Consider the following 27,283-nt stretch of genomic DNA (forward strand, 5'->3'; position numbering starts at 1 on the left):
ACTGATACTTCGTAGTGCCGAGCTGACTTTTTAGTTGCAGTTGACACTCTTGAGCTCCTTTTCCCTTTTGAAGCAGTCTTTCCCGATGGCTTCTAAACATTCAACTCCTTTGTTTTTTTCCCTCTCTGGCTGCTCCTCTTACATGGCCCCCAGGTGCTGGTCCATCTATACGCTGATCACTCCCACACGTACGTACATCCCACAGAGACCTTGCTCTTGAGCTCTGGACTCACACATCCAAATGCCTTTTGGACGTCTCCATGCTGCTGTGTTACAGCCCCGCAAACTCAGCGAATCCGCAACAGAACGTAGAGTCATTCTGCCCCCTCCTCCTGCCCTGTGCTCCCTGTTCGCCCATTGCAGCTCTGCTCTCCAGACCCTGGACAGCTCTCAGTTCCTGTCTCCCTCCACCCCTTCAATCTCCAAGTCTTCTGCTCATCTCCAGATGTACTGGCTTCCCGTGAACGCTCCCTGGCTTCTGCTTCTTCAGGTTCTCAGTTTGGAGGTTACCTTCTTTAGGAAACTTCCCCTGAACCTTCCATCTGAGTCATCTGCCCTTCTTAGGCATTCCTTTCTTAACTTCTTGTTTGTGGCATCGCAGCACTTAAAACCGCCTGATTGAATCTCTAATTTACTTGACTTCATCCTCCCCAAGACCACGGACTTCTTGAAATCAGCCTGTCTCTTATCCCCATCCCCAGGTGGCCTTCCCTCATTGTCACCTCCTGGGCAGTCCCTTGGACTTGTTGCCACCACGCCCCACTTTTTCCTGTCCCGTCATTGTTGCTGCCTCTCCTGACCCCTTTCTGACCCCTCTAAGGGAGGCGCTCTGTGCAGCCCATCTGGGAAGCTGGTCCTCAGTAATGTGCCCGCCAGGAGCAGCCTGTTGTGCGTCTGGGTCAGAATATTTGTAACAGTGGCCTAATGGGGATGAAGCCACCTCATTTGCCTAAGGCAGGATTAATGAATAAGGAGGGGGAGGTACAGAAGGAAGCATCCTGAGAGCTGCAGCTAACAAAGCCAATCACATTGTGAAGAGCAGAGTTAAATGGTGCTGCTCTTTTCTTCTCCTGTTCTCTGAATCAATGCTTTGGTTCCTTCTTCTTATTAAGTCCTGACATTCCCAAGACTATTATGGGAAGAGTGTCCAACAGAGCATCTCCAGCCTCTATCCACATGGTCCTTGTTGCCATAGCAGCCTCTGGGCAGATCCCCTGTATTCCCAAAACCCCTGTACAGCTGTGACGAGGAGCTAAAGGTGGCACTGTCAGAAGACATTTCTCCCTTGGTTACTCACCCACGGGTGATATCCTTCTGTGGTCCAGCAGTCAGGATGAATGTTCCTGCTTGATGGCTCCATAAGGCAGGATATAAAATGCCTGGGTCACCATTACCCGCCTACATACATTAGGCTTCATTGCCGGTGCCTCTGAGAGCAAACCTCTTTTTTCTTCTTGTAGCACTAGAAAAAGATAATTTTCCCTTAAAGCCCTGAAAAATGTCTCAAAAATATGAAAAAGTTTCAAGAAAACTAAGGGACTGCTAACTTGTCTTGGAAAATCAATGTGAAATGCTTTGGGGTAAGGTTTATTTAAAAAAAAATACACCTTCAAAATTTTACAGGAGATCATGCATTGTTTTCATTCTCCCACAGGCTCCCAGGGGAAAATCCCTTAAAATAACTTTGTTTATTAGTCTTTGACTAATTTACTAGATAAAATCACTGTGTATAAAATAGCAACTTTATGAAGATGGTGAATAATTCTGTAGATTCCACTGAGGCCTGGAACTTTGAGCTTTGCTATAAATTATGGTACCTGTTGCAGTTCTGTACCACACACACGATGGGAACATTTTTTTTCTGAACTGATAAACTGGAACTAAACTAGTTGTGTAAAGTATCTTCTTAAGATCTTTAACCAATTATTTCTAAATATACAGAACATAAATTTATGAGTTACGTCATTTATACAAACATATATATTGAAAATAAGAACCAAATTTCACCACTGAAGTTTGATAAAGGATGATCTTGGAAAGAAAATTATAGAATATCTGATATTTGTAATCTACTGTCATTAAAATGTGTAAGTAAAAAAAAATAAGTTTTAAAGGAAAATATGGACAAATCGTGACCTCTGTTTAAAATGAACATCAATTGCTAGATGACAACAAATCAAATTCTGGATTAGCAAAGACAAATTAATTTTGCGATTTAACTCCATAGATAAAGAAGGACTGAGAATCAAACATAATAGGCTATGTTAACATTGCTAGTCTACAGGGAAAAAAAGGAAAAGAATAGCAGACCCAGATGGAAACAGAAGCAACCGTGAGAGCGTGCTTTATTTTGGCATATTTTTAGCTGAACATATAGAATTGAAATATTTTTAAATGATGTTTAAGAAAAATCAGATGATAAAATTTATTTACTCTGGGAAATATTTGGAAGTACTTTCAATAACGGAGAAACTATATTCTACCTCACAAGAGCTACGATATGCTTTCCTCTTCTGAATTAAGGGTTTTACTGTCTTCTGGGAGAGAGGAGGAAAGCCCATTTGATGCTCCAATATTTCTACTCTTTCAGCTAATTTACTGCAATAGCGCCTGCATGTGACTGCTGCCTACTATTTCATTTTGTAGGATGTCTTCAAACTCTTCTGAGGATAGGGTCACAATTCATTACGTTTTACCCCTGACCTTGAGAACTGGGAGTGTTACCCATAGGTATAAGGTCAAGAGAGGGCATCCATCCCCCAGAGATGACCTTGCCAACCCTTACCATCTGTTGCTTGAGCACCATCTTCTCATGGGTCCCTGTGGGCTTCAGTCCCAGCTACCGAGCCAACCCCATAGGGCTGTGTCATGTCTTCAGATGTGCGCTATTCTCTCCCACATGAAACCTCCCACCATTACCAGGACACGCCTCTCTTTTACCCCCAAGCTCTTCCCAGAATGTTCTTCTCCACTTACCTGATTGGCAAACTTCTACTCATGCATCAGTGCCCAGGTCCCGTCAGCTCCTCAGTGATGCCTTCTCCAGTTGCCTCTGGCAAACTTCTACTCATGCATCAACACCCGGGTCCCGCCAGCTCCTCAGTGATGCCTTCTCCAGTTGCCTCAGGGCAACCTGACTGCTCCAGTGGACCGTCACTGACCTCCACTCACCTGTGACCTGACACTTACCATGCTGGGTGGCATTTCACCCACTCTGAGTCTCCCTGTGAAGCTGGGTCATTCCGTGGCCACAGCTCACAGTGTCTGGCACACAGCAGGTACCCCATCAATGTTTGTTCTGCAGATTAGTGGTTGAAAGATACAGACTGGATACAGGTCTAAGTTTCTATATATTTGAAAAGATTTTTAAAGTATTTCCAGCTAATTTTTTTTTTACCACGAATGGTTTTACGATTTAAGGCAGCCCGAGTTTGAATTATAGCATTCACAATTGAAATTTTATTGTTTATATCATAACTCATACGGCATATTAGAATTTTATTTATTTACTTATTGGTCCACTGCCCACACTCCCGTGTGGCATGTAGGATCTTAGTTCCCCAACCAGGGATGGAAACCACGTCCCTTGCAGTGGAAGCATGGAGCCTTAATCACTGGACCATCAGGGAAGTCCCTAGAATTTTTAAGCAGTGAATTCAATTCTCTAAATGCACCCATACCACCCTCCACCCAGAGTGTTGGAGTCTCTATGTAATCATATCATGGATTGTACATTTTGACTGGAAGTTCTGCCAGATCCTTATTCCAATATTGATTTGTGTCACATATGGGTATGTGAGTGTGTGTGTGGGGTGTTAGGAGCTGGGGCCTGTGAAGATGGTGAGGGAAGAAAATGGGTGTAGACAAAAGGGGCATCCAAAGGGCAAGGCCCTGGGAAGGAGGGGAAGCTCGGGGCACATGTTCCTTTCAGGCTGACAAACCCGCTGTGCGTCTCATCTCCAGGTGTCTCTGCCTTGTGCACCCCATAGAGGGGTTACAGAGAGAGGGTTTCCCATCCTCTGCCTCTCCTTGTTTTTGAGTGAGTTGATATGAATACAAAGGTGTACACTAGTTAGAATACAAACGTGTACGCTTGCTAAATACTGGAGCAGTGATAGTCTAATCTGTGTCTAAAGTCTCTTTATCTGGTATTTTTAACACAATACTCTAAACAACAGCACCCAAAATTATTCCCCATTAAGTGTGGTGCCATTGATGACTTCCCTTAATGATTAAAGTGTCCAGGACAAGTACCCACACCTGCGGGGCACAAATAATGGATTGCTGCTTTGACAGCAGCTCTGCATCCCTGGCTTCTCTATTAAACAGTCTGCCTTCCTGTCCCAGGTGGCAAAACTCAGGGCAGAGACCAGGTTGATAGGACTGATCTCCACCTCTCAGTGCCTCACCCAGGATTGTGCTCACGTGACGTCAGATTCAAACAATCAACAACACTCTCATTTCCTAGATGTGCCCCGAAAGAGTGGTTGAATTTTCCTTCTTTCATTGCTTACTGATTCTTCATATTTCTGCAAATGGTCACATCTTTAATTCATTTGTGACACAGTTTTTTAACTGGGAAAATATTATTTCAAGTTTTGGTAGAATTTGCTATGTAGGAATCACAATGCTACCTGTAAATGTTAACTATTCTATTATGAATCATTCAAAGGTTATTTTTAGAAAATATTAATAGAATGTAAAGCATTTTATTTCATATGTTTTAAAATCTAATCATCAATTACTTCATATGACCTACATGTCCAACTCCTGTTTCTAAGGAAAGCATGACCTCCTGCCTCCTCACCTATTCTGTTGCTACCCATTAAAATATGCCATTTACCTCCATTAGAAGGAGAAAAAGGTGCAAAATCCTCAGGTATCACTATTTAGCAACCTGTTCCTGGGGAGTCAATAGCCTCATTTTTCTTTTCCTTTTTTTATTTGAAAAATACTTATCTAGTAAAAGAGAAACACTTCTCGCTGCTGGAGAATACATTTCCCAGGACTTCATTAAACCAAGTAATAGAATCAGTGTTTAGATGATTAAGTAGGTATATAAGCTTTCACAAAAGGAAAATCTAATTAAGATGGTACTCATAGAAATCAAGTCACGAATAATTAACAGAAATAATTGTGGCTGGTCTAGGAGAGGGCTATGCAAATGTGAGGCAGTGTTATTATTACACGTGCAATGGTGCAACATTTTGGTGAGCTTTTAGGGTTATAAGTATGCAGGGTGCCCTGCCTGTGTAATATGTACTGCAGGACAGGCACACCTTGTTTTACTGCACTTCATTTTTTTTTTTATCATGCTTCGCAGACATTGCGTTTTTTACAGATTGAAGGTTTAGGGCAACCCTGTGTCAAGCAAGTCTATTGGCACCATTTTTCCAACAGCATTTGCTCACTTCGTGTGTCTGTGTCACATTCTGGTAATTCTCATAATATTTCAAATTTTTCCATTATTATACTTGTTATGGTGACCTGGGATCAGTGATCTTTGATGTTATTATTACAACTTGAAGGTTCAGATGATGGCTAGCATATTTTAGATTTTTAAATTAAGGTATGTACATTATTTAAGAATTAATGCTATTGCACACTTAATAGACTGAAGTATAGTGTAAACGTAACTTTTATATGCTCTGGGAAACCAAAAAATTTGAGTGGTTTGCTTTATTGAGATACTCATTTTATTGCAGGTCTGGAACTGAACCCACAATATCTTCAAAGTATGCCTGTAAGACTATTTTATTCCAATTATCTTTATCTTTTTACAAGCTCTCCATACTGTTTCAGAAGTTAGAAAACAAGCCATAATTCCTAGAACTTGCATTCCTGGTGACAGGTTAATTCATCCCCCACAAAAAGTCATGCTCAAGTTTGCCAACCAGCCTGAGGCATAAGGAAGACCAGTGCATCACAGAATCACCCCTGTGCTTTGTCCTTGATGGGCACTTTGGAATCTGCCTACAGCATTCTAAACTCTTCCCCATTGGTAGCATGCCTGAAAAATTACACATGGAGCAAAACATTTGATAAAAATATATTTAAAACAAGCGAGAAAAAAAATAGTTTTGACCTTAAGGATAACGTTCACCATTCTTTTAACCAAGTAGAGTTAAATAATATGTATAATGATTTCAAGTACCAACTTATAAAAGATGTGATAAGTCAGAAAGCAAAGAACAGGAGGACTCTTTTTTTCAGAAAAATGTATTTGCAATTCAAATGTTCATATAAAAAGCATAAATTTTAAAAAGTTCATAGATGTGTGTTTTTAGAAGTGCTATGGTTTTGCCATTCACTGCAATTACATTCCAAGATGTGCAGGCTGGTCCACACCACACCTTCTTAGCTTTGTCACACTGAAGTCACTCTCATCACAACCTCCCCCGAGCTGTTATCTTCTGACAAATCTTCATGGGGCCTCATCCGGTTGAACAGATGTAATAACATGTAGCCACACTGAAACCTTGGGGAGGTCAACTGTGTTGGGTGGACCAAGTTCCTGTTTCGTAGAGCCGTCAATGGCAACCATAAAGTTCTGCTTGTGGAAGACTCTCCCCGGCTACTTTCTTCGATGTCTGTGGCTTTGTCATAATTTAATACATCCCAGTGTAAGTTGACAGCTCGCCAGCGTTTAAACACTCTGTAAACTGCAGCTCCTTCATGGACAATGAGACCTAAATTTGAGGGAAAAATGAAAAAGACTGGTCATCATCAAAAGTTGAGAATGTTATTTTGTATACAAGTAAGATTAAAGAAATAGTCAATTCTCTGTGATGCATCATCATCAAAAACGTGGTATTCTGACTGCTCAAATACTATGTCTAACGGCAAGTTACTACCTGTATTACACGGGAGTTGTCAATATTCAAAAATAAGAATCCACTGCCATGCAGACAGTAAAGTCATCATGGGTATAAAGTACTTGCTCCATTATGGCTCAGAACATGCTTAGGCATTTACGTTGCCTTAGGAGAACCATTAGGTTCCTTTCTTCATTCAGCATCTCTTTCTTGAGTGCCCACCATGAGCCAAGCAATGTGTTGGGGACTTGGTCCCAGTTGGCAACTTGATTTGTGAAAGAGACAAATATCAAGGTCACTGCCATCTCCCCAGCTTCTAGAACAATGCCTGACACACAGGAGATATGATTGAACCTTTTGTTATTTTTCCTCTCCTCAACAATTCAACAAATATTTATTAAGCACCTACTTGAGAGATTTATGCATATTATCTCATTTATTTCTCACCACCCCCTTACAAAGTAAGCACTAGCATGTCCCCCATTTTACAAACAAGAAGTTGCTCAAGAGCAGACAGGTGGCAGCAGGGGAGCAGGGATTCAAACCCAGGCAGGCGGGCTCCAGAGGGCTCTTTGCTGCTATACAGGGAATTGATAATTACACATTTCTGAGACAAACTTTCAGGAAAGTAAACAAAATAATACGGGAACCTTGGGGACTACAAACTAGCCATCTGTAAGTCGGATATGGTGCCCTGTCGCATGGCTCCATCTCCACCATCCACTCCAGATCCCACCATACCCTGCATTTTTCACACATTTATATTTCAATGTGTAGTCCAAAAGCTTTTGAATCTGTGACCTATCACAAAAAGGAGTCCCTGGTGGGGAGGTCGCTTCAGATAGAAAAGTGAGGAGGAGCTTCTCTTAGCGGAGTTTGAAATTCCATTGAAAGTTGGAGGAGAAGCCAATAAAGTCTTTCTTAAGATGGAATATGGCACGTAAGGAGGATGTGTCAGTTTTGACACAATCACTTTTAACCAAAATTTGAAAATGAGAAGATCCTACCACCTCCTAGCATTTAGAACCTTGGGAGTATGTCCTAGAGAAACTCTCATAAATATGAAAAAGGAAGCATGTTCAAAAATGTTTATTACATATTTGTTTGAGAAAAAAATCGCAAACAATCTCAATGCCCATCCTGAGAAGAATGGATAAATTGTACTGGGTGGATCCAAAGGACTACAGCAATGAAAGAGAAGGGAACAAAGTCACATGCACTAACATGGATAAATCTTAAAATAAGAGTGGAAATCTCAAAGCCACATAACAAATGAAAATCTCAGAAGTATAAATGATTGGAGTGAAGAAATACTATACATTTTTATGGATACAGATACATACGGTTAAAATGTTAAAACGTGCATGGGAATAATAACCATTAAATTCATGATAGTGAGGGGGGGTGAAATTGGAGAGAGGCTTCAAAGAGGGCTTTCTATTGTGTCTTTAATGTCGTGTTTTTTTTAGGCTGAGTAGTGGGGACATGAATGTTTAACGTGTTATTCTATATACTTTTCATGTACTCAAATAATTCATAACTTCAAAAATTATGGGAAATTTATTAGGAAAGTTGACCTAAGATGGGTTGAAGAATGGACAACAGAAGTAGGGGAGACAAGTAAGGAGGTTACCACGTCATATGTGAGGAGCAGAGTGTTAGCAGTAAGGAGAACACAGAGAAACAAAGCAATCAACTTGTCAGAGGAAAAACGGACAGAAATTGTAAATGCAAGAAGGGGAAAAAAAATCAGAGGCTCACATTTTTAAGGCTAGAAGACTGGGTGACTGAAAGGATGACAGTAACCTTCCCAGAGGTATAATAAGTACAGGTTTTGAACAAGCTTTTATTGAGGAGATTATTTTTTTTTGTCAACTAAAACAATGTCACATAGGTGATGGAGATACCCGGTCTTTGAAAAATCACACCTACCTAATATGAGAATTTAAATCTTACATCTATCCCTTACCAGGAGATAAACTTCTGGCACACGTGACTTAAGAGCATTCCAAAGGTACTAACATAGGCCACTAAAAAATGCATATGCTCTAATAAATGAAAACGTCTTAAGCCCAATTATTGTACACCACCAAAATAATGAGAAGTAATGTAAACTTCTGTTAATCATAGCAATTCAAAGGTTTGATTCCTTTTTCCTAAAGAATAATCAGAGTTGACCCAACTGACCAGATGTTTTGGGGAAACAGTCAGAATTATAAGTCAAGACTACCAGAATTTAATTGGTAATTCTAATATTAGCTTTCTGAAATCTCCCTGGCTAATGATTTAACTTTTCTGGTTCTGTTTTTCCTCCTTAAAATGCAATTGGAATACCTAATCTATACATTCAGTGGGATGGTATGAAGATAAATTGGAATTCATCAACTATAAAGCACTCAGATTTCTTTGGAGATGGTAACTATCTAAATACAAGACATTATTATTGATTAAAAAATCAATAGTGAATCTATGTAGTGAGGAGCATTCATTCACACTAATCATAAGACCATTACAGTCTGTGACAGGTTCATTCTTGTTAAGTCCAGTGATGGGGGGCTGACTTCACCAGGGAAACCACTCATTTCACAGGATCCTTTTCTTTTTTTTTTTTAGTGATTTGCTTTGAAAGGCCAGAAATCAGATCATTTACTCAAGCTGAAAGTCATTTTCTGGGAATATATTCCTGGTAGCACTTTTCTAAATATTATACATAAATCTACCCAACGTGCAGAAATAAATCCCACAGGTCTTTATAGTACATTTTGAACTGAATTTAATGAAAGAGAACTACTTGAAGTTCTCATGAAGACATAGTCCTTTTGAATTTCCAGCTCCATGTGCTGCTTCTTCATTGTATTCACGTTATGAGTGATGTTTAGACTTTGCTTTATTCCCCATGAAAGTTTGGAATTACTCCTCATCCTCTAGAGGCTTAAATTTTACTGAAATAGGAGGAACCCCATCTCACCCTCCTTTGTAATGTACACTTTTCCCTTTTCTCCTTAAGATTTTTCTGGGGCAGTGGCAAATGCCATTTGTACTAGTGGTTATGAGAAGACTTGACTACTGTGATCATTGAAATCCAGAGATAAGGATTTATTTAACTCTAGTTCAATGTGTTGAGAATCTGGCTATTAAAAATCGTACTGCCCTCCTGTCTTACTGATGATAGGTCCCCTCTTGTTTCATAACTGATCAGTTCACATCCTTGAGTAGCCTTCACTCTCTGTGTAATACCTCAAGTTAAGCCTTAAAATGAACCTGTCACCTTGACATTTCAGGTCATAGGAAGACACGCTTGGATTTGCTTCATCTGAGTCACTAACTCTGAAGGGAAAAGCAATGATAATTTCTATAAAATGTAAATATTAAATATTTTATGTTACTTGCTACATTATTAATGGCAAAGATGTCAACAAGGTGTGATTTATGGGAACTTGGGGTTTTGAAACTTGAGGAGCGTGTGTGTGTAGGTGTCCCTGTGTGTGCAGTTGGTTGTTTCTTATAATTTTCTTGCCAGTAACATTAATTGGAGCATTCCCTTATTGATGTGCAAAGGAACATTTTTGTTAGGGAATAGTCTTTAACGACAGAGCAGGTTTAAGTAATTTCTGGTTTCACTGAAATAAAATCACAGTGTTTATGTAAGTAAAATATATCCCAAATTTGGAAGTGGTGTGTTAGTTGAAATTCTTACAAGGTAGTAGAAAATGGGCTAACTACCCATGAAATAATGGGAAGACTCTCAAGGTACACAGACTCACATATGTGCATGTGTGCGCACACACATACACACGCACCATTTGTCTATGTTTATTTCAATATAGACAAATGGTGTGTTACAATTAACAGAGACTTGCAAAAGTTATGTTCAAATACAAACAAATGTTGATATTAACTACCAAACCACCGGTCTAACTATTTCACTTCTTGTGTTGCTTGTTTCAGCTTTTGTTTGAATAGATTTGGTCATTTTTCATAATTTAAAAACTAAATTTTTATCAAGGATCTGTTGTGTGACAAGTGCTTTTACATGCACAATTTTCATTTAATCTTGACTGTGACTCTACAAACATATATTATTGAATAGTTTCATAGTTAAGGAAATTGAGACCTAGAGAGATTTAGCCAATTGTCCAACATTATGAAGACATCAGCTCTGAGAAGGAAGCCCCAAACTTGTCTATATGTAAACCTTGAGTGCTACAGTGCTATTCATTCTAAATATCCAGTGGATGGCAGCCTCTCCTAGTCATAGATTGACCAACTGAAAGAGATATTGCTATGTACTGAATGTTTGTATATCCCCCAAATTCATATGTTAAAGCCCCAATCTGCAACATGATGGTATTTGGAAGTGGAATCTTTGGGAGGTAATTCATGAGGGTGATTAATGCCCTTATATAAAGAGGGAGAGACATAAGTTTTCTCTGTGTGTGTATGTGTGTGTGTGTGTATGTGTGTGTGCATGCACCAAGGAAAGGCCATGTGACAATATAACAAGAAGATGGTTGTCTGCAAACCAAGAAGAGAGCCCTCACCATACTGAATGTGCCAGCACCTTGACCTTGGACTTCCCACAGCCTTCAGAACTGTAAGATATAAATGTTTGTTGTTTAAGCCACCCAGGCTGTGGTATTTCGTTATAGCAGCTCAAACAGGCTAAGACAGACCTGGTATAAAAACCTACATCATCCTCATTTAAAATATGAGTAAATTAAGCCCTCGAGACTATGATTTGGGCAAAGTTATACAATTAGTTGCCATTTTTAATATCCTTGTGTGTCACTGACACTGTTTCATCTCTAGGAGGGCCAATAAAACAGTGCCTTCCATCTGTCCCCATTCTAGGAGAGAAAAGGGTTGAGGAACCTTATATGAAGGCAACACTGTAAGTGGTGAACACTCTATCTGGTAAGCTGCACTCATCCTGAGCTTTCCCAAGTAATGTAAGATCCTGATAACACAGCCTAAACGCCTGTGTGCTGTTCAATCACAGAGACACTTGGGAAAGCTAAAGAACTCACAGCTCGCAGCGGATATTTGGCCAGAAAAGGCTCTCTTGATTGTGAAAATGTCTAAGATTTCTCAGTTAAATTTAACCATTCTTCCTGGCCAAGATTCTCATTCTCATTCTCTCTCTCTCCCCCTACCTCTCTCAGTGAGTTTCCATATAACCAAACTCTATACATATAATTGTGTCATTCTGGAAAGTCAGTGTGCACCAGGAGCAGAATGGTGACTTTGGGGTCCCTATAGTTACAGTTAAGAAGAACAGGGCTTCCCTGGTGGTGCAGTGGTTGAGAATCTGCCTGCCAATGCAGGGGACATGGGTTCGAGCCCTGGTCTGGGAAGATCCCACATGCCATGGAGAAACTAGGCCCATGAGCCACAGCTACTGAGCCTGCGTGTCTGGAGCTTGGGTTCCGCAACAAGAGAGGCCGCGACAGTGATAGGCCCACACACCGTGATGAAGAGTGGCCCCTGCTTGCTGCAACTAGAGAAAGCCCTCGCACAGAAACGAAGACCCAACACAGCCATAAATAAATAAATAAATAAATAAAATTTTAAAAAAAGAAGAAGAAGAACAGATTAGAGAAGATTAGAGTCAACCTCATTAAGTGGTTCAATTTTTTAGTCCTTAATTCCCACTGGAACTTGGGGAAGACCAGAGTGTAGTTGAACAAAAGAGGGTTAACTAAATGAGACTGTGGCCCAAGATACCCTTGGTTGGGATCATCGCTGCTAGAATGTAATCAAACGCATGAATCCTCCTGGTACATCTTCCTAAGATACTCTACATTTAAATGCCCAACCATTATGGAAACTTAGATGTAAGTGTAGAGGTAATCACTTTAAAAGTTACTCTTCCATTGTTGAATCTTGTTAATATGAATCTTGAAGAAATAACCACAAGTCATTTCTATATACACTGAATGGTTTTTGTTGGGACTCAACTATATATGAAGCTTAAAGTAAAACAAAAACCAGGAAAGAAAAAAAAAGCAAAAATATAAAACTTAAAGAGAGATATAAAGATTGAAAGACAATACATATTCCATTACAGAAATCACTAAGCTCACAAAAGAGAGCTATCATCAGCTGATATCCTAAAATCTAGGCCTCTGGGAACTACAATATCCTGATTATATATGGGGATTTTTGTGAAACATATTTCCAATATTGCCCATCAGAACAAATAATGAAAAGAAATATTCTGCATAAAATGTACTTATATCTCTAAAAGATTAGTTAAGTTTTCTATTGTTGAATATTATATATATATATACATATGTATATGTATATGTATATGTATATATATATAAAATAAGAACCAAGTTGAGAATGGCAGGCTGGTCATCAAAGTTTAAAGCTCAGGGGTTCAAACACAGGTTCATCATTAGCATTGGTAGTAAAATCTTCTTTGCTAAGAAGTGTGATAAGGACAGCGAATTATTCAGAAACTTTCCACAACATGAAAATCCTTGACACTAGAGGCTGGCTAGTTTCCAAATATGAATGATCTAATCCACCTCACCCCCAAAGTAAAGAACAGCACACATGAAGAAATGATTACGACAATGATTATGACAATAGAGCCTAAATGACTGTTTCTCTGAGAGCACACAAGAGGAAATTCATGGTGTTTGTTTTACAACACTGCCACCCTCTATGTCTTCCTCTTCACTCAATGAAATCTGCCGTCATCAGCCTGGTTGCAAAGAACACATTTGTGCTGTTCCTTCAATGCTGATGACCAACACTGCCTGGGCACAGAACAAGATGCAAAGGCAAATTTTAACATGGAGTGTAACCTCTCACTAGCTGGCAGTGAGGGAAGCACCACCTTTCCTAGAAGGTCCTGACATAGGTTGGATCTGGTTCTTAACCTACCATCTTTACTTCAGTTAATGATCATCCCCCAAGTCAGTTAAGCTGAAACCCAAGAATCACCTAGACTAGTCTATCCTCTTGCACTAAATTCTGCTAATTCTGTCTTCTTAGCAAATCTGAGATAAAACCATGAAACAGAGAATCATCTCTCCGTGACCCCAATCAGTCATGTGCTCCCTGAGGACAGGAACCCTATTCCTACTTCAATTACTGTCATGAACCCAATAGTTACAAAATGACAGTGCCCAGGCCAAAAGCCTAAGAGGCAGACATGGATTCCTCTCTTCTATTTCCAGACAAAACAGGAGAATAAAAAAAATGCTGTCCATTTATCTGACCACTTTCTCTTCTAAGAAGCCAATCCATCAATCAATTATTATTATTTTTTTTTGCGGTACGCGGGCCTCTCACTGTTGTGGCCTCTCCCGTTGCGGAGCACAGGCTCCAGACGTGCAGGCTCAGCGGCCATGGCTCACGGGCCTAGCTGCTCCGCAGCATGTGGGATCCTCCCAGACCGGGGCACGAACCTGTGTCCCCTGCAGCGGCAGGTGGACTCTCAACCACTGCGCCACCAGGGAAGCCCCATCAATCAATTATTTTAATGATTTTTTTTCTTCATTAGTAGACAGGAGATTCCCCTGAACTTTCAATTACTAGCCCTGGGGCACAAATCTACCACAGGCATATTCACAGAATATTCCTCAAAAGTTGCAAACTTGTTATACATTATAAAATACATGATATGTTAATTTTTAAAGAAAAAAGGATTAAAAGAATTCACTGGAGAGAAGAATTGTTATATTATCTAAGTTTCCATCCAAAAGTGCTTGAGGAAAAAAAGATCTATGGATATGATTATTTCAATAAAAGAAATAAAGGAATGAGTCCAATACCTTTATAGGTAATAAAGATATCCTAGAGTTCCCCTGTAACTGGGAGCATGACTTAGAATTGGTTTAATTTCAGCTGAATGCAACTCCAATTCTGTCCTTCAATTCATGGACGGATGGAACACCTGGTAGCAAAGAGTAACATCATATCACAGAGATGAGAAGTTGTCAAACATAGTCACTGAATTTCAAAATTAGGAAATATTGGGTATGATTTAACCCAACCTGTTCATATGAGGGGGATGAAGTCTCTGAAGCCCAGAGAAGTGACATGGCTTGACCAATGGGCCACAGTTAAATGTCCAAGCCCAGAATCAGAGCCAGACCCCTGATGCCTGATCCAATGCACTCCCTCTGCAAGAACTCAGATCTCAGGAGCCACCCCTGGCTGAAGCTGGTCCTCACTAGTGTCTATTTGGCCCAAGGGATATTACACTGACTATGAAGTAGACAGAATCAAAATCTCTTTTCAGACTAAGATGGTCAGTTCTCCTCTGGCCTGTATTCTAAAGTGTGCATTGCAGCATCTGAATAGGAGATGGGAGTGATCCTCCCAGTTTATAAAATAAATAACTCTGCAAACCTCAATATTACAGTATTTGGTTAAAAAGCCTATCAATGTTTATCTTCTGGGTTAATTAATGCCTCAAGGATTGGGAATCTACTTTGGTAGATTTCCATTTGTTTCCCACACTCTGGACCAAAGCCAGTTCTTAGAAGGAGTCTATTAGTGGACTTTTCCTAGTGGCAAGTCAAGATATGTACAACTGATTTTCCCTTCCATCTCCAATGGATAAACTGTCTACTCCAAACTTGCAGATTATGATTTTATTAATCTTTGGGGTAAACAATACATGTATTGATTGTTCCATTTGAGGGGTGAGAACAGCATTTTAAAAGTTTTAATTGAAGTATCTAATTAAAACCTGTTTATCTTTGGACCTGACATAGGCTGTTTCACATTTGTTGGCTTTGTTTTTCATTTCTCTTAAATCACACAGACTGTGGGTAAAAATTCCAAACAGAAGCTGTCATCTCAGCATAAGTACAGTTTCTAACTCTTTGAATTCATCCACATAACATCAGTAAGATTTTTTAATTGAAAAAGCAATAAACATTTTTAACCTGAATATAAAAATGCTCAGACCTTAAGTTTCCTTAATATTCTATTCTGTGATCTAGCAAGAAAATTCAAAGTTGAGATGTGATTCTTTACATAAATTATCTTATCAAGAAACCGTTTCAGCAAAGAGAGAGAAATGGCTTTTGGTATGGTATATTAAATATTTTCCATTCTCTTTACTAATGTTTCTGTATGTTGTGGTTCTATGAAGTTACAATAAATAAAGGCTTCACAAAACAGCTACATTATTTTGGGTTTCCAGGGGAAATTTTTTTCTCTATTTCTGATCTAAAATCAGTAGTTAAAGAAAGTATTTATTCCTGATTCCGTGCCTTAGGTGTTCGAGACAGCAACTGACGAAGTAGTTTCACTTTATTGAATAGACAATATTTTGTAAGTTAGCCGTTTGAGCTCACCATATAAGGAGATAGATAGAATTAATCACATAAATATTTTTACACGGGCTCTGGAGCCGCAGTGTCCGGAGTCCAATCTTGGGTCCCTCTTCCAATCTGTGTGACCTTCGGAAACTGGTTAGTGGCACCTTAGTTTTCTCATCTCTGAGGTGAGGAGAACAGTATCTACACCTCATAGGGTTGCTGTGAGGACTGAGTGTGAAAATGCAGGTAAAGTGCTTAGAATGTTGCCTGGACCAGGGTAAACACACTCTCAGTCATCACTGGAGATTTGATTTTAAAGCCTCCTTTCAACGTATTTGGAAGCAGCTGAAAACATATACAGGCTCCACTTCTCTGCTCCTCTGTGCTTCCTCATGACCCCAGAGAAACCCTGGCAGCGCACCGCAGTCTCACATCCTCTGTGTGCTAAGTAGGAGCATCATTTAGAAAAATCATGTTCACACTCTCCGTCGTGAGAAAGTTCTTTGTTGCAAAATGGTGTGAAGCCAGGAGGCCCCCAAAGAGGTCAGTGCCAGTTCTGGAGAACAATCTCCAGGTTCTTAGGTTAAGGGAGCTGTGTCATCTTGTCATGGCTCCCATTACCACGGTCTACTCTGCTTTCTCCTCCAAGGAAAACTTCCCATGTCCAAGTTGAATTGGCCTCTTTAATAACCTCATTTTAGAGTAGCCTAGGGATGTACTCAGATCTCTCTAAAGTAGTTGCAATTGTTCCAACCCTCATGTGTTTAGAAATCACACAACCACTCTCGTGGAAAACAGTAAAGACAAAGTGAAGTCGCACAAAACACACACACGTGTGCACGCGCGCATGCGCGAATGCTCACGTACAGAGTGAAGCCCCAAGGGATGTTCCCTCCTGACGCCTCAGCTGATCCCTGCAATCTCAGATGATTTGTCCCCTGGCTCGTGGATCTCCTCAGCCCCACAGACCCACACTCTTCAGGTCCACGTGGAAGGCTTGACCATGACCTGACCTGCATAACCCTTGCCCTCTGCTGTCCCTCCTTCACTCCACCCTGGGCCTTTCCCTTCCAGAAACTGGTCCAACTGCAAAAGCCCTGACACTGTACCAGCACTGCTGACAACCACCACCTCCAGTGCTTCTCACTCACCCGCTTTCTTCCTTTCAATGAGTGCACCCATTCTACTTCCTGAAGACCTCGAGCCCCACTATTGGGCAATCTTTCCCCAATCTGCCGGCTCCTTTCCGGCTCTGGTTCCTTCCCCAGCCACTGAGATAGCAACCCCATCCTGTAATCATCCTCCACCACTCAAGGTGAATGGCAAGGTTGATCTTGCTGCTGGTCTTCCAGCAGCTCTGTATATAAAACCTCATCCAGGTCCAGTCTCACCATTTCCCCACTCTGCACTCACTCTCAGCGCTAGTGGGTAAGAATACACAGCCTCATAGCCCTGGATGTTGGGGCCACCCCCAGCCCAGCCTCGGGAGGGCACGCAATCATGCCCAGTGGTTCTTCATGTCCCCTGGCTCAGCTCCCCTCCCCAAAGCCCTGCGCTTCTGATGGTCATTTTTAATTCTCTCTGCAGACTCCTGTCCCCAGGCTGTGCCTTCCCTGTCTCCACAGATGACCCTACTATCTGCCTGCCTGAGAAAGGGGAGATCTTTGGAAAGGAGGACCATCCGTTTCCCCTCCCAGAGCAGCGCGTGCGGCATCTTCGGCTGCGCCCACCCTCTCCTCCCCCGCCTGCCCATCTCAGGGGTGAGGGCGCCCTTCCTGTGCAAGACAGACCCTTCCCCTGTGTGCTGGGCTCTATCTCTGCACCTCAGGGGCATCAAGCTGTCCCCTCCCACCTGGATCTCCAATCTGCCTTCTGATTTCTTCTGGATCTGTCTTCTCAGCATTTTGCTCAAACCTCGCTCCACCCTTAAAACAAATACACAGGAACTTTCCTCAATTCTACTCCCCACCCCCAGATTCTACCCTCATTTAACTGTGCCCCTTTTCAGCCAAGACTTATAAACTTACATTTTGAGCCCCTTCTGCCTATCCCGGCCATTCTCAGCAATCTTGTGTCTATCCACCGAACCCCCCTATTGCCTGATCCAGTGATACGTGTTGTCTTGATCTCACCTGCTCTTGGTAAGGCGTCTGGCACTGCTGGCCACGTGCTCCTCTGCCCCAGTCCCTTCCTGCCCTCGCCCGGCCCCACTCCCTCCTCCTGTGGCCGCCATCCCCTCTCTGCCTGCCCTGTGTCTCACTGTGCTCCTCAAACGGCCGCTCATATCACCCGAATCACTTGCCCTCGCAGACGCTGGTTTCAACCGCCAGATACAAATCCCCAGCTCAACTTTCCAACCCTAAGTATGATTAACCTTCCCCCACCTGCACTCACATATATTTCCCTCCTGGCACCTTCCACGTTGTATTTTAATTGCTTATTTCCCTGACTGTCTCTTGCCAGCAGCTGGAGAGCAGGGAGGATGCTATATTCCAAAAGCTTTTCTGCAAAGGCCCAGATGGTAAATATTGTAGGTCATGCATACATCATGGTCCCTCTTTGATGAGGCTGCAAGCACTCATTGACAACACATCAGTGAATGGATATGACTGGGTTCCAAGAAAACTTTTTTTAGGGCCACTGAAATTTATACTTGATATAATTTTCATATGCAGTGAAATAATATTCTTCTTTTAATGTTTGTTTGACCATTTCAAAATCATTCTTAGATCATGGATTATACAAAAACAGGCAGCAGAGTGTGAACTATTTGTATTTCTATCCTGTACTTTATTATTGGGACACAATAAATACCCAGTGAATGTTGGTCCAATAGATGACTAACACTTATTTGGCTAAACCACCCCAACTGAGACAGGCTGAAAGATTAACACTATTTCCTACGGAGGAAACAAAAGTCAACAATAACAATATATTTGGTCTGCTGCTTGGCTAATCATGTCCATGTTTCTCCAAAAGAACTTGAACTATACAAGGTCACAAGAGGGGAAGGTTTGGGGTTGGGTTTTCTGCCCCAGGAGGAAGACTAAAGTGTTAACTCACTTTGAGAGACCATTTCAGGCACAGCCTTGAGGACAAGTAGCAAAAGCAAGTTCCTTTCTACTTTCTCTCCTGGGGTTTTAAAGGCAGCAATACCACTAATAACAAACTATGATAATAATCTTTGGAAAAATTGGTAAACATCAGTGTGATCAAGGCATAGAATAGCTTATAATTTGTACTTCCAGAGTAAAGAGATAATAACAGCCTGCTTCTCAAAGCATATAAAGGGTAAAGATCTGTTCTTTCTCTAACGACGTTGAATTACAAGGGCCCATTCTGCCTCTCCGTCCAAGGGGCCTGGCTAGATTCTAAGTGAAGCTGGGGCATTTCCTGGGGCATCAAGCACACTAATACATTCTGAGATCAGGAAATAATGATCTGTGCTTGTAAAGGAATTCTGCTCTAAGGAATGATTCCAAACAAGCCAGGAGAGCATTCGAATCTGGTAACAGGCATGGCTGCAAGGATGACAGACCAACCAGTGTGGCCCACCTCGCAGCCCAGTCCTCGTCTGGGAGGAATTTTGAAGGGAAACCCAGAGGGGCTCTGGGCCAGAGTAGAAGGTCTCTGTCCAGCGGCTGGGCAAGGGTCTCCCAAGTGGCCAAATTGAGACGCTGGAGGGACGTTGGTCTCCGATCAAATGATAGATCAGGAAATAGAAGCAGGAAATGGAGCAGAGGTGGCTGACAGTCCTCTCCCGTCTGGAGGGAAAACTGTGATTGGACGATTCAAAAAGGAAACACCGGGCTAATCGACTTCCTTCATTATTTTGCCAGACCCTGTTCAAGCTGAGCTGCTTTTTTCTCACGCCTTATATGATTCACGCAGACTCACCCACATCCGTGCTTCCCATGAATCTCAGAGCGAGACAAGGGCAACAACACCTCCCATCATCCGCTGCAACCTAAAGTGCCAACCAGGCACTCAAGCAGCCTTCCGCATCTCCCCCCAGCCCCCCGCCTCCCCTCCGTGGCCGAATGTGGACCTACTGACGTCCAGGCTCCGTTTTCCTGAGTGATCCCAGTGGCTCAGATCCCAAACTTGGTGGTAGTGGTGGTGACTGGGGTGGGAGGGGGTGGACTGTGATGAAAGGTGGGCTCCGCCCACCAAAAAAATCTACATTACGTAGATTTGAAATCTTACAATCAGACTCTCTGACAATTTTAAATGAGTCGGCGCTGTACCATTTGGTGGCCCTGAGAAGAGGTGTCCCCACTTCCCAGAGAGTCTCTTCGATGCGGAGACACCCCATGTCAGGTCACACTGGACTGACTCTGTGGTCTAGGCTGTCCCCTGGGAGGGCTGAGACCTCTGTCCGACATCCACAACCCCCTCTGTGAAGAAGAGCGCCCCACAGGCCCTAGAGAGCGTGGTGAACTTGAGCGTTCTCTCGGTAATTTTACATTTTTCTCCTGGAACTATTTGATAACTTTTATATTTGCCCATAAATATACTGCAGCTTAAAAAAATGCTATCTCTCTATCACGACCCGGGAGCTGAACTTTTTATAAATCTCACCAACTGCTGTCCTTTCAATCACACATCTGTATGGTAATGACCCTATGTGACAAGGTAAGAAGCAGAAGCCCTCTGGAGGGTGCTCCCCAGCAAACCCATTTTTCTCTGCTCTAAATTATGGCATGTTTCAATTCCAATGTTAATTTCTTTCAGTAAATATGTTTTTCACCTAAAATACTTTAAGAAATATTGTCACCTTCTGAATCATGCTGGGAAATGCCAGCAAGCATGGACAATTTTAAACAGGGGATGGTTTCAATGTCATTTATATTTTGTTTGGAACACATTAGAATTTTCTTCCCTTAGTTGATTCACTTTCTTATGCTTTGCTTATGCTAATTGGGTTAAACGTGTTGAAAATGGGCCACAGGAAGGAAGATGACCTAAATGCACCATTTTAGGCGGAAATAACTCTGGCATTCAATAGACAACTGGTCATCCTCCATGGCAAGGACTCATTTGTGGTAACCAAGACTCTGATTATCCTGAAATTCTTTGTCAAACTTCTTCACCTTTCCTCATATAATATCAAAAAAATAGAAAATGTACACTTCACATTTCACATCAATAAAAGGTTAAATCATGTGTTACTGTTAGCTGCTCTATCTAGAGAAAAAAATAGCAAAGTAAAGCAATACCAAAAGCAAGAGAGAATTACTGTGTCTTTTAAAAAGTAAATATAGGTCTTATATCATCAATCCAAAACCATAGGAATAGGTTGTATTTATCTATTTACTGTTCTAAAGTTCTATAATGAAATATGAATAAAAGTTACCAACTGGTAACTCTAAATAGTTTTCTTACATGTGCCCAAGTAGCTTTAGCTAGATATATTACCAAGTATGAAAAACAGATTTTTCAAAAGGGCCATGATATACATAAGAATTTATCTGAATTTTTAAAAAAATTATTTAGATTTGAAACTTAGGAAAAGAAAACTTCATGTTGAAGAGCATGAGATTTCTGCAGAAGAAGCATTCTTAAATATTGACTATAATTGATACAGAAAGAAGAAGAAACTTTGATCAGCTCCTCATCCTAGTATATCTCAGGTTATTTTTGAATACTGGATCTGTGCTATAAACACTGCACTGATTCTTTTAGAAAATAAAATCCAGCAGGGGTGATCCAGATCACTGCCTCTCAAAACCCCTGGCTTCGCCAGCACATTTAGGAGCTCTGGGGTCAGTTTCTTCTACCTATTATACTGTTGACACTGAGGGGATTTTACTTTTCAATCTCTTCTTTTCGTGTAGTAAAGGCTCCCTGAAATTACTTTAAGAAAAAAATTGCTTCCCTCTGTCGCATGGCTCTGTGGATAAAGTACCGATTCTGTTATTGCTGGATCTCCTGATTATTCTATTTCTCAAATTCAAGTACAAGCATGCAGAACAGAAGAGGCACACACACACACACACACACACACACACAGAGGAAACCAGCAGCAACCAGAAGTACCTCTCAGGGCACTTTTGAAATAATGAAAGATGATTGTTTATGCTGTCCTGCTTTTGAAAGCTTCACATGGCATCCCTGGTGTCCCCCAAAGATGCCAGGCAGGATGAGCTGCATAGCAGCAAGGCCCACTCTTACTTTCTTAGATAAAATTGCCCCATAAACCTAAATTGTCATAGAATGGATTTTTAAGAAAACCACTAGAATGGGGTTAAATATAGTCCAAACTACAAATGACAATGTCAAAAAGCAAACTGTGAAAAAGATCTGGAGGATACACATCAAAATGTTGAGAGGGGACATTTCTGCAAAGGAAGTGACATAACAAAAGGGCAGTGTGAGGGAAATCGTCTTTTTAAAAACTTTACATATTTCACAATTGTAAACACAAAATACTTTTTAATTTGAACAGGCGTATATTTATACTCTGCGGACGATTAAGAAAATCTTTTAAAAGAACAGAAGTAATTCAAGTTTTTAAATTTTGTAGCCATAACCAGTTCCTTCCCTTACCATCCCAGGGAAGATACAAATATTTTCCCAACGTGGTTTTGGCACTAACTTGGAGTGTTAATGTGATTAGGTACAAGCACTGCTACCTCTGTTTTGGGAATCCCACGAACATAATAGGGTTTTCGTTTTAGTTTGTTGCTTCTACAAAGAGACTGAACTCACCTCATGAGGTTCTACCAGGCACTGAGGAGACTCGGTAAACTGCCCTCACCTCCCAGAGGCAAGGTAATCAAATGACCCCCCGTCCTTATGGCCGAGTCTTACTTAGTCCCTCATTTCTGTGAGTCATTCATAAATGGATTCCTCTCGTGGCCCAAGCTTCCCTTGAGTTACCCGGTCGATGGAAGTGTTTTATGTGCAAAGTGGTCCTGTGCCCGGAGCCTTCCGCCAGGCATTTGCTTTTCATTTCTAAGTTTGCTAATCTTTCTTTGTCCACTGTGCAAATCTTCTCAGGGAGCCAATGCAGGCCTGCTGTGGTTATTACTTCTCCCTAAGTCGCTGACCCTGGGCTACAACATCTCGGTGATTTAAATCCTTTATATTAGTTTTCCTGGTGCACAATCATAGTCTGAATGCCATCGATGTAAATATTTAAAAGAGCTCCACAAACATAATACAAAGTTATATCTCTCTGTACTTCCATTTCCTTAAGACGTCTCCCTCTTACAGCTCTCTGTTTATCTCTTGACCACCACCCTCTCACCTTTAACACCCTTCTCCTAATCCTCTTGAACTCATTTTCACTCTATTCATCTCTCATGGAACAGAGTTACTTTATCATTTAGGAAATACAGCCTGTTTATATAGACAAGGTGAAACTTGTTCATCAAGCCCTCACACATTTACCATTCCATCATCTAGAAATCTGTCCAATATGGTAGCCACTAGCCACATGTGACTGAGTTAAATTTAAATTAATTTAAATAAAATTAAATTTAAGATTCAGTTTCTCATTCTCACTAACTACATTTCAAGTGCTCAACAGCTTAATGTAGCTAGTGTCCATGGTATTGGACAACACAGATATACAACATTTTCATCACCGCAGAAAGTTCTGTTGGACAGCCCTGATCTAGGTATTTGAACAATAATGGTACCTAGACCCTTGGGATAATGCAAACTTTAATAGTAAGAAGAAAGTGGAGCTTGCAAAAGCAGAAAATGTTTTACATAAAAATAAATGAAAGCAACAAACAAATTTACTTTGCCTGGAAATAAGTAAATTTCCCCAAGTAAATAAATTTTCGACAAATCTTTACTTTTCGATTTAACAATCCAATAAAAATCTCTTCCTAAACATTACATACACTGGCTGGATTATAACATATTTTTGGTTCTGCAATAATCTTCTACGGATTTGCAGAATTCTTTTTTAAGAAGAACATTTACGAAGCTGTCATCTGCTCCTTCTCGTTTAGGTACAAACACGTTTGAAAACTTGGATGAACAGGAATACGGGAATGTTTCCAACTACTTTAAAGCCCACTGTACGGGGAGCCAATCTTACATCCTCCAGTGGTGACAGCGGGGCCATCTCCCCCCTTGCCAAGCATCTCTTCATCCATCAGCCTGCTTGGCTATCACGTCCCCCATGAAATCTGCCTGAAAATGTTCCCTCCCTGCATAAAACAGCCAGCATCAATCTCCCCCTGCTTTGTCCAACTACCATCTCCTGTGCATACGTCCATCACTCTGCACATCCAGCTGAGTTCTAGTTATTTCCACGTCTGTCCTGCTCTTGTGGCTGGGAGCCGTTAGGGGGACAGGAAAGTGGCCGACTCTCATTTGCATCCCCAGCACTTAGTACTGTGTTTGACACATACAAAGCTTATTGAACTGAGCTGAACAAATCGGACTCAAAGTTGAAAAGCCTGCTTTTCACTCTAACTCTGACTCTGTTCTTGCAGTCAGGGGTATGTATCTGAGGTATAATCAATGTAATCTACTTTGTTACTGTCTACATTTAATTAGAAGACATTTTAATTAATTCGAAATGCTAGCAGGAGCTATTACCTGCTATGATCCAGTTGGCTGTTGGTAGCCTACATGTATTTGCTTTCTGACTTAGTGGTTTCTCAATTTCTTGGGAAAAAAAATAAGATTTTCTCTGGGTCCAGATAGGCTAATTAATGAGATTGCCAAATGAAATGAGCACTGTTGTTCAATCTGAATTCTTTAATATTTTTCAAAATATACATAAACTATTGTATGATGGGATTTTGATTTGATGAACAAAAAGACAATGAAAAGTATTGTCGATATTTAAAACTTAGATAAAAATCCACTCTCCAAAGCTTATTCAGGAAAATGTCAATTGGTTTTTATTCCTAAGAAACTTGACTTTATAAAAAGGGCAAACACCCAGATTTCAAAAGGGAGGCCCAAAGACGTCATACATTGTCAAAAAGATCACTAGTTTATAAGTATGTGCTCTTAAAACCAGAATCCTAATAATCTTGATTAAAAGACTGGCATTAACAATGAAAATTTAAGATATAATAACTCAGCATTAAATGCAGGCTGTGGAATTCAAGAAAATGATTTCCTAACCAAGAAATACATGGCCCTTTTCAGTGCTGTAATAAAGTCAACTGGAATTTTTTTCCCTTCAGGTTGGATTGGGAGCCTAATGGCTCTTTTGCTTTTCATCTCCCCTTTTAATAGCAGTGGAATACTGTATTTTATAACTTTTATATTGAAATATAGAATAAACACTATTTCTGAATTTGCTGAGGGATTTGTAGAACAATTTTGTAATCCTTCTTAATTTAGAGCAATACCCCAGAGACTACATTTGTATAGAGATTTAGAATTTCCAAATGCTTACATATGCATTGCCACATTTAATGCAAATTGTTCATATACATGATTAGCTCAATTATTCAGGCAACATCTGTTCAGTTTACATATTATTCATGACATTTCCCTCCCTTCTTTTTTCGTTTCTGGCCTGAAATTTTATACATTTCTTTCTTATTAGTCTTATATTAGTAAAAAGAGAGGAAAGAAGAAAAGGAGGTGAAATCCAAGCTGATCATATTTTTTAAATGTATAGAGTTCTTTTAGAAAAAATGAGACTATTAAAACTGCTAGTTAAATTAAGGGTCTAGTGAGTAGAGGCATTAATTTAGGTGGTCTAAAGTATTTCAATGTTTGTGACTTATTTAAATACTCTTAATCTACAACTTCCAGTTAATAGCATAATTATTTTATAATAGTTATTTCCTTTAAGCCTGTGTGCTAGGGATGCTTATTCCCATTTTTATAGGTGAGAGAAGAGGAATATGGAGAGACGAAGTTGATCTATCCAAGCAGAGGCCAGCGTTACAAACCAAGGCACTTGATCCCAGGTTGAGAATCCTCTCCCTGAAATCAGTGGCTCTCAAGCTTCATCGCACCTTGGCGAGCTTGTGAACACAAACTGCTGGGGAGGGGGGCACCCGGAAGTTTCTGATTCGGCAGATCTAGGGTGGGTCCTGAGAATGTGCATTTCTCAAAAAAGCACTGCAGATGCTGCTGCCATGGGTGGTCCGTGGACCATTCTTTGCGAACCACGGCTGCCTCCCTCGGCATTTTTACATCCTTTAAGCTGTAAACCACATCAGAGCAGGGAATCTCCTGGATATGGTGCAGTGCTGCCTCTCTCCATCCCCATCTCCTATTGCCAACTGGTCACCATCACAATGCCTGTGGCACCTCACACACACTGGGTAGATGCTGCATGAATTGAATCAACCTCCATTTTCTCATGGTATAAGGGAAACAAGAGATTGGTTAAGTGAGACACGTACGGAACCTTTTTTGTACGGTCTATTTAAGCTAAAATGTTCTATCCTTTATTTCTCTTCTAAGCCACTGCATTTAATAAGTGAAACGAAGAGGCACAGGACAGCAAGGAAAACTGTCCCCAAGTCCTTACCCTTCCAAGGGGCCCTTTATGCCCTCGGAGTCACCACACCACCATGTTAGACCTCCAGGTTATCAGTGCTCTCCCCAGAGATACAATATCGCCATTGGCACTAGTCAGTGCTTTGCCAGCTTTGTGAGGGGGATTTATTTGCTCCTATCCCTTAGAAATAAATGACGATCCTTCCATCGTCCACCCCAAATAATTTCTTCAACTCCTCCTTCTTTGTGTTGCAAAATAGATCACTTTAAACGGGCATTATCCTGTTCATTTTTTCAGACTACTTGAGAATAGAGATGCTATGCTTTTTGAGAAAAGTGGCGAGATTGTGACGCCCCAGATAGCCAATGAGCTGGATAACCAAGGTCACGTGAACCACAACATTCTGTGTTAGATCCAACTGATGAAAACATAAGAGCTGCAAGAAATGGATTACTGACCGTTTGTTAACGTTGAAGGTCACGATCTTACCTATGCACACTAGATCCATAAAACCATACATTCCATAGCAGATTTGAAAAAGGATGTCCTTCCTCTGCCACACTGCATAGGGGCTGAAGGCTGACCAGAGGAGCCAGGTCACACTCGCTATTAAGAACAGGGATCCTAGGATTACAGCAATCATCTGAACTTTCTCAACCAGTGTTATAGAAATGCTTTGCCACTAAAAGAAAAACAGAGGCATGTAAGAAAAAGGTGCTGTGTATAATTGAAAAATAAAAAAA

General features: G+C 40.8%; 1 protein-coding gene across 1 annotated transcript in view; it reads right to left on the reverse strand.

The window, feature by feature from the left end:
• Nucleotides 1-6,253: 6,253 nt before the first annotated feature.
• MARCHF11 (membrane associated ring-CH-type finger 11) overlaps nt 6,254-27,283 on the reverse strand; it is a 118,052-nt gene continuing 97,022 nt past the window's right edge. Inside the window, exons 3-4 of the mRNA XM_081233532.1 lie at nt 27,030-27,222; nt 6,254-6,689 (exon numbers count right to left, since the gene is read on the reverse strand). Of these exons, the coding sequence (XP_081089658.1) occupies nt 6,367-6,689; nt 27,030-27,222 (516 nt within the window). The 3' untranslated portion in view covers nt 6,254-6,366. The remainder of the gene's footprint in view (nt 6,690-27,029; nt 27,223-27,283) is intronic.

The sequence above is a fragment of the Mesoplodon bidens genome, assembly GCF_964165515.1.
Source record: "Mesoplodon bidens genome assembly, chromosome: 4".
NCBI classification, from domain to species: Eukaryota; Metazoa; Chordata; class Mammalia; order Artiodactyla; family Ziphiidae; genus Mesoplodon; species Mesoplodon bidens.